The following is an 8,513-nucleotide window of genomic DNA, read 5'->3' as shown; positions in this document are numbered from 1 at the left end:
GGCACGTCCCATGTGCAGTTTGGTGCTCAGTCTTACCAGCCGCAGATGCCGGAGGTGCAGTTCGAGACCGCACCTTACCAGCCACATATGACGGAGATGCATTCCCAGCCACCTTATTATCAGGGTCAGTATGTGGTGGATCTTAATGAGCCTGCAGGTAGCCCATTGGATACTTGGTTTACCATGGGGGGCACCCCCCAGTCCGCGATTGGGTTAGACCACCCAGTTGATGACATTGGACAGGAGCCGGCCCGACCAACTCGAGTCAGGCGTCCCGCTCGATGTGGGACAGGATCTCATCTCCTTGGTGACTTTCATGATGCAGCCCGGGATGATCGCGATGATTAGCACCATGTGTTGTATTTTTTCATTTTTCGTTATGTGGTAGATGTTCTGGTTATGGACTTTATGTTTATTCTCGTTGGATGACTGTTATTTTGGTCAGTTTTTATGTTATGTTTATGTTTATGGACTTTATGTTTATTCTCGTTGGATGACCGTTATTTGGTCAGTTTTTACGTTATGTTTATGTTTATGGACTTTATATTTATTGATCATACAACTATGATGGAAATAAACCGTGATAAATCTAGAAAAGTGATAAATAACTACTTGTATTAACATTAACATTTAAACCAATAAGACTTAGAACTCATAACTGCTACAAACAGAGACATTCGTAGTAAAAACCACTAAATAATGATAAATCTAACACGAACGAACTAAATGATGATAAAACTAACACAAACGAACTAAATGATGATAAATCTAGATGCCGCTAGTAGAACCTCGCTGAGGGCAAACCCTTGAGTATGACCGGGCTGCCTGCACAGGCCACACCTCTTAGGTCGGCCAGCGTCAGTATCGTCCATGTTGTTGCGGATGCGGGTGGACCGTGGTCGTCCTTCTCTTGCCCTTCTCATGTCCGGGTCGGGGATCATAGTCGGCCCGTCATATGGTGGCCAAATAAAGTATGACCAAGACTCTACATTTTCCCCCTCCACGAGTGCAAACGCAATAGGAAAAATATTCGAGTTACCATCCTGAGCGATCGCCAACAACAATGTCCCGCCATACTTGCCATAGAGGTGTGTTCCGTCGATGCTTACGAGCGGCTTACAGTGGCGGAATGCCTCAATACACGGAGGGAATGTCCAAAACATCCGATGAAAGTAGACTCTATCTTCATCAACTTGGTCACCCACTCTAACCGGGGAGGTCTTCAGTAGAGCAACGGAACCTTCCATCGTGGATGTGACCCCAAGGATCCACCGAGGCAAATCAGCATATGACTCCTCCCAATCGCCATATATCTGCGCTACTACCTTCTGCTTCGCCAACCACACCTTCCGATAACTAGGCCTGAATCCATATGTCGCCTCCGTTGCCTCTTGCAACACCTTAATCGACACCGACGCATCAGCTCTAACCAATGGAAAGATTTTCGCACAGATGACATGATAATCAAGTTGCTTGTGGTCGCTTGATATCGATGTGGCCATACACGTGTGCGGACCGTTGTACCTCCTAACTTCCCATGTGCTCTTCCTTTTCCTCTTGACTATCCGAATCAACCACGTGCACCCGTTACCAAACTCCTTGCATCTCCCTTGGTATTTCAGATTGTCGGACTCCATAACCTTGTACTCAACTCCACGCCGAATACTGTAATCTTTTACACTCAACACGGCTTCCTCTTTACTCTGGAATGATTGGCCAATCTGAAATTCAGTCAGCGGTGTCCCATCATGCATCCCCTGCCCATTGAATGTTGCATCTACATTCTGGTGTTGGCCGATGGCTTCCAAGTTCAAAGAAGAGAGGTGGGGAGGGTACTCTTGTGTTCCAGAACCGGAACCTCCATGGGTTGAACGTGTACCTCTTGGAATATCATCATCACTGTCCCCACCAATATCGACAGGCTCCTCATCCAAATCATCGTCACACAGTGCATTCTCAACTCGATCCGGTCCGGCATCACATTCAAAATCAGGCACAACAGGATCAATATATGCATGAACAGCCCCAGCATGTTCGGGCAGAGAAATTGGAACTGCCGCTGCTACCACAGGCATCGATGTCGATGCACCACCGGCTGGGGTCAACTGAGGATTCGGTGCCGATGCTCCAGAGTTATCCACACCATCTTCCAACTTTGCAAGCAGCTCAGGTATCCTCACCTCCGAAAAACTACGCCTGCAGTGAAACAAGACCTGCAGGTCTTCATCCGACCCGATCACGAAGGTCTCATATCTCACACCAGTTGACATAACGGCAATGGAAATCTTGTAAATAACTTTTTTACCCACTTCGTCCCACAGGTACCGAGCTTCCATGGTTTATATAAGCAGCCCCATTCAGCACACTACACGTAAACCGCTATAGCCTATAGCGGTTTACACTCACACACGCACACACGTAGGTTTACACTCACACACGCACACACGTAAACCGCTGCTGCCAGCAGCGGTTTACGCTAACACACACACACACACGTAAACCACTGCTGCCAGCAGCGGTTTACCCACACACACACACACACGTAAACTGCGGCTGGTTGTAGCAGTTTATGCACAACTGTAAACCGCTACTGCCAGTAGCGGTTTATATAGAATAGTGAATCAATGTATTTGCGTATTGGATTTGGAAACAATGCATTTGCGTAATATTGAGGGTGAAACAATTTAATAACGTAAATTGCCCTTAATTTGAACTCTCTATTTTATAAATTAATCTGTTAAGAGTAATTAAATTAGTTTTATGAATATTAAGAGTTAAGTTAATTAATATTCTTGTGTAAATTTTTATAATTGGTTATTTGAAATTAAAATTCAGTAATAGAAGTATTATATAATTTAATTTAAGAAATTTGTATTATGATTGAATTACGGTTTATTTTATTAAATTGAGCTCTTAGAGATTAATTTGTTAGAAATGATTAAATTGATTTTTATAAACACTTTAAGTTTAAGACAGTTAATATTTATGTACAATTTTTATTATAATTAGTTATTTTGTAAATTGAAATTAAAGTTTCGGTGATAAAAAATTAATAAAAAATTATATTATTTAATTTGAATAGTTAATATTGAGTTTAAATTATATTTTATAAAAATGTGATTAATATGCTTATTTTATAATTTAAATTAGAAATAATTAATTCAACTTACCAATATGTTGATAAATAATGTTCTTAGATATTTTTAATAAAGTATGTTTGATTTTAAAATTATTCTATCCTTTAATTTTATCAAAATATCTATTCATATTTATCTTTATTCCTTTATAAAAATCTTAATTTTACCCTAATTCCCCAAATTGGAACCCTAGTTCTAAATCCCTAATAAGAAACCTAATTTTCCCTTTCCCCAGAAAAAATAATGAAAGGTCATGATTTAATTTAGATAATTAATATTTTGGGTTTAAATTGTATTTTATAAAATGTGATTAATATGTTTATTTTATTATTTAAATTAAAAATAATTATTTAAACTCATTGATAAATTGATAAATAAAATTATATGTATTCCAAAATTAATTTTTACAATATTATATTTAAATTCTAAATTATTATTCTATCATAAATATTTTATAAAATTATTATATTAGTCATATATATTTTATCTTTTTACCCAATAAAACCATAGTTTACCCTAATTCCCAATTTCATTCCTTTCTAAAACACACACACAGGCACGCTCAGAGTAAAAAGAAAGAAAACAGAATGAAAAAGGGAAAAATAGAGGAGAAGAGGAAGGAGAAGCGAGGGAGGAGGAAGGAACGGCGCCAGCAGGGGGCCTCGCCGCTGTCGCCGTCGCTGTCACCATTGAGCACAAAGGGAAGAGAGAGGTTCGCAGTAGAGTGAGAGAGAGAGACAAGCGTGACTGAGGGAAGCTTGCGACAGAGATGAGAGGGACCGTCGCCATCGCCGCTGGAGTGGTCGGAGCCGCCGTCGTCGATTGAAGGTGCCGCCGTCATAGTGAAAGAAGCCCAGAGGGAGACATGAATGAGGCTCGAAGAGAGTGAGCGTCGCTTCTCTGTCGTTTCTGCCCAGCGTCGCTGCCGCTGGAGTTAGTTACTGCCGCCGCCATTGGAGATGAACCCAGTTGTTCTCTTGCTGCTGGAAATGCCAAAGCCTCTGCCAGTGTGGGTATTGCCGTTCGCCGAAAACCCTTACTGTCTAGGTTGCCATTGTTGCTCTATTCTGCCTTCCCCTGGTAGGATTGAATTATGTTCTGTGTCGCTATTTTGTTTGCTGCTGCCTTGATGATAATCTGCTTCATTTTCTTGATTTTTCCTAGCTACAAATCATTATTATATCTGTTCGATATCGCCATTCTTGGCCGAAACTACTGATGTCGCTGTTATTCTGGTTAATGTTGCCGACACTGTCCTCATAGTGTTATTAATACGACATTAAGGTAGGGGGTTTAATTTAAACGATTTTAATTTAAGAATGCCTACAAAGTTTATTGAATAGCTGCAAATAGGTTTAATTATTATGAGTATAATTGATTGATTATATGGATGTTGAGTTATGATTGTGAATGTGATTGTGCTTGTTGATTTTGTGTAATTGGTTGGTTATTTGTGAATTATGAATTGTTGATGAGTGATTGCTGAGAATGTTGAATCTTGATGGATTATATTGGTTGATTGTTGTTGATATAGTTATTAGATATATTATAATGGTGGTGAACTTGGTGGGTGAATGTTTTGAACTTGGTGGGTGAATGTTTTGAAATTGATTTTGAGAAGTATTGAAGGTTGAATCTTGAAATATTAAACTTTTTGTTGAAAGCCTGATTTTCTGTATTACTTTTAAACGAAGTTAGAAACTTTAAAAAGTTATAACTAATTCTATGATGATCAGAATTGCGTGAGACTAAGTCTGGGTTATACTTGAGAATAGATGGAGCTGGACTGAAAAATTTGAGGCTTTTTCATTAAATATACAATTTATGGCGATTTTTTAAAGTCAGGTCATTGAATTTGTCCTGCTGCAGAAAAGTTCGAACAGAGCAGCAACTTGTTTGTCTTGCTGCGACTCCTACGAGTTGAGTTCTGGAGCGAAACCAATTTTGTTTAAACATTTGATTAACTTGGTTTATTTTTCTAAAACTTCAGAATTTTAGGATGATGAGTTTGGAAAACTCTAAATTAATATTTGTGATGACTAAACATTATTAAAAGTAATTAATTACAAAATTATTAATTTGATTCCCATTTAATATATATTGATTAATAATTTTGTTGCAGGTTTTTAATATTGGGCCGAAAATGAAATTCTGGTGCAAGCCCAATATGCCTATGAACACTCAGTCTTGATATTAATCTAATTGTGATCATAGTGGCTGAAACAATGTTGTGTTTTATTTGGGCCAAATTGAAACTATTATTGCTACAAGCCCAAATTAATTTTGATGCTACAAGAACCAATGCTTGATCCAATATCCATCAGGAAAGCAAATGTTATCATTTGCCTCATGCTTTCCCACGGATCCCATTTCTTTTCTTTGGATGGATTTCAAATTTAATTTGCTAGCATTGGAAACATAAATGTAAGAGAGAGAAATTGATTTGATGGGTTCAGTAACTCTACACGCTACCTTATGCAAGGGAAGTTGGACTTTAATTTCACTTTATTATTACCCATTAGCTAGTGTTCAAATTTCTCTCTCCTCTCTCTCATCTTTGCTTCTCTTCTTCGGTTATTACACAGGAAACCATGAAAGCAAAACTTAGCTACCAAATTGAAGAAAGAGCAAGCTACAAGGCTACCACAATGATGGCAAGAAAACATAACAAAATAAAAGTGTGCTGTGGCTGAGATTTTCACCAAATATGGTTAGATTTGGTGAAGTAATCTCGAGCTCTTCATGCTCAAAAAGAAAGAAGAAGATTCGGCCAGCAAAGAGACTCTTGGAGGCGTGACTTGTCTTTGATTCTGCTCAACCACCACAGGAAGTAGCTAGAGTGGCGAAGTGATGGTAGAAGCAGAGATTGAAGCAGATGAAGTCATCATCATCATGAAGCATTAAGGGCCAGAAATCCATCTTGGAGAGCAAACCAAGGATGGAGAGCTCGGATTGATGTAGAGTGGTGACCAAGGAAGGACTAGAGGTAATTGCATGTTGGGTTTTGCATGGTTATCTCTTCTCTCTCTATGTGGCCGAACCGGTTCTGTTTCTTGAAGAAGAAGAAGTTGGCTTGGGTTTTGGCTTCAAGTGTGGAGGCTTCTCTCTTCTATAAAAAGGGAGAACAGCCACTGTTTGGAGCAAGGAGTTAGAAGTAAGCAGTGAGAGTGCAAGGCACAGAAGTCTCAGAGCTACCTAAGCTAGCAGTTTTTCTTCTCCTTCAATGTATTCTGTTTAGTATTTTTCTGTTTAATTTTGTCATGTCTTGAGTCTCATGAAAAAAGACAAACAGTGAGGTTTGTATGAAAAAGTCATAGAGCGGAAAAAGGCAGAGAGTGCAAAATTAAAAGAAAAAGCCATAGATGTCTTAGAGTTCCTTTGTTCATCTATGTTGTGTTTCATGATTCTGTGGGAATCCCCTTGTAAGTTGGGTTAGCACTTTACAGTCTGTAATCAAGAAGATTATAGTGAAATTCCATCATGGTTGTGATGGAGACTGGATGTAGGCTGCACTGCACTTAGCAGTTGAACCAGGATATATCTAGGTGTAATTTTCTCTCTTCTCTACTCCAATTCTATTTCTATTGCACAAGAGCTCAAACTGAAAAAAATATCTCGTGCCAAGTGACGAGACAAAAAGAAAAGTCTCGTGCCAAGTGATGAGATAAAAATAAAAGTCTCGTGGCTAGGGACGAGACAAAATTCAAAAAGTCTCCTGAAGTTATCTCTAAGGCCAGCAAGTGTTACTAAGCAAAAAAGGGGGCTAAGATTCAACCCCCCCTTCTCTTAGCCACTGAAACCATCATAGGAGTTAAGGATTGGGGGTTGTGAGTTTTTGAAAATTGGTGGTCAAAGCTGGAAAGAATCAGTTTTCAGCAAGTTATGCATCAACTTCCAATGCTTAGAACTCTTAGAATTAAATGGAAATTGGATTGCAACTAAGACACACTTGTTGCTAGATAAGTTAGGAGTCTCAAAACCAAAATTTAGCTTAATTGATGTTTTGTAGTAAAAGTTATATAATTTGAAAGATACCAAGCTTGCTGATTTCTAAAACAGGTTTTGACTCTTTTCTACCTAACTTCCAAGCTATGTAACTTTTTTTATTAAATGGTATTAACATGAAACTAATTGGGAAAGAAATATGAATAAGTTAAGTTGAACCACATTAATTTTGAAGGCCATTGAATTTAATTTGGATTTTATATGGAATTTTGAATATTGAATGCTACTGCTGTTTTTTGGTTTTTAAATACTGGAGAGTAGTCACAGTTTTCCTTCTATTCCCGAGGCTAGAGTGATCAGAAAATTATGGGTTTTAGTTTATTAGAAAGCTTAATCCGAGACGGTCACCTGGACATAAAATTTGTGTAATTTTAAATTCATTTGGTATTTTGAAAACATAATTGAAATTAGATTGCTGAAATTATTTTTCTGGTAATAACCTTGCATACGGGATTTAAGACTAAATTTCTATATTATTATTATCAAATATTTTGGAGAATAATATATTGTTGTGGCAATTGCTGATAAAAGGCTGGTGAAATGTTGAGGAAGAGGGAACCCATAAAGATGGCTAAGTCCTATTTTTAGAGGAGAGTATGTCCAAATTTTTATAAAAGTATAAAGATTTAATTAAAATGAATATTTAAGGTTTGTTTAATGGTGACAACTTCGCTGATTTTTTTCCATATAGGTAGGTTCTTTCAACCAAGGCACCCTAGCTTCTCAAGCAAAGAACATGGTCTCTGCTCCCATCCTTTTCATTCATTCTTTTTCTTAATTCGTAATTAAGGAAGATACTAATATACTTGAGTTTTTTCTAACTTAGCCTTTGCTCATTGGGTTCAAATCAGAACTTTTATAGCATGAAGTATATACTGTCTTTAAATTTGCCAGTTAGTATATATGCATGTAAAGAGTAGTTATGTATTTATTTGTTCTCTTTCTTGTAGTACAATTCCTACTCCAACTATGGAAATTAATCTTGAAGACTTGAAGTAAAATGGTATTCAAGTGGATAAGGGCTTGACTAGTAACCAAGGTAAATTCTATCAACCTAACTAATTGAATTGGTTATTGAGTTCACAGGGGACAAGCAAAAAAAGAATTCAGGGTTGAAGTGGAAGCTGTAGGCCATGTTTGACATAAAAATTTCGTGCGGTTGCATGAATATTGCATAGAAAAAGTACACAGGTAAAACTTTTTCTGAACAAGTTGCTTGAAAATTATTACAAGTTCCTGTTCCCAATTGATGCTTCAACTCCATAACTTGAACAAGTATTTTTTTAGTCTAATAATTTAATAATATATTTTATTTTATATTTTTAAATATTAATAATTAATTAATAATAAAAAATAATAAATCATGATGAC

General features: G+C 37.4%; 1 protein-coding gene across 1 annotated transcript; it reads right to left on the bottom strand.

Moving 5' to 3' along the window:
* On the bottom strand, positions 753 to 2,336 carry LOC107646029. The gene has a single exon (XM_016350216.1). The coding sequence runs from the start codon at positions 2,334 to 2,336 to the stop codon at positions 753 to 755; it is 1,584 nt and encodes a 527-aa protein (XP_016205702.1).

Source organism: Arachis ipaensis, chromosome B01 (assembly GCF_000816755.2).
Source record: "Arachis ipaensis cultivar K30076 chromosome B01, Araip1.1, whole genome shotgun sequence".
Taxonomy (NCBI): domain Eukaryota; kingdom Viridiplantae; phylum Streptophyta; class Magnoliopsida; order Fabales; family Fabaceae; genus Arachis; species Arachis ipaensis.
The sequence above is the reverse complement of the archived record's forward strand: the minus strand, read 5'-3'. Positions and strand labels throughout refer to the sequence as shown.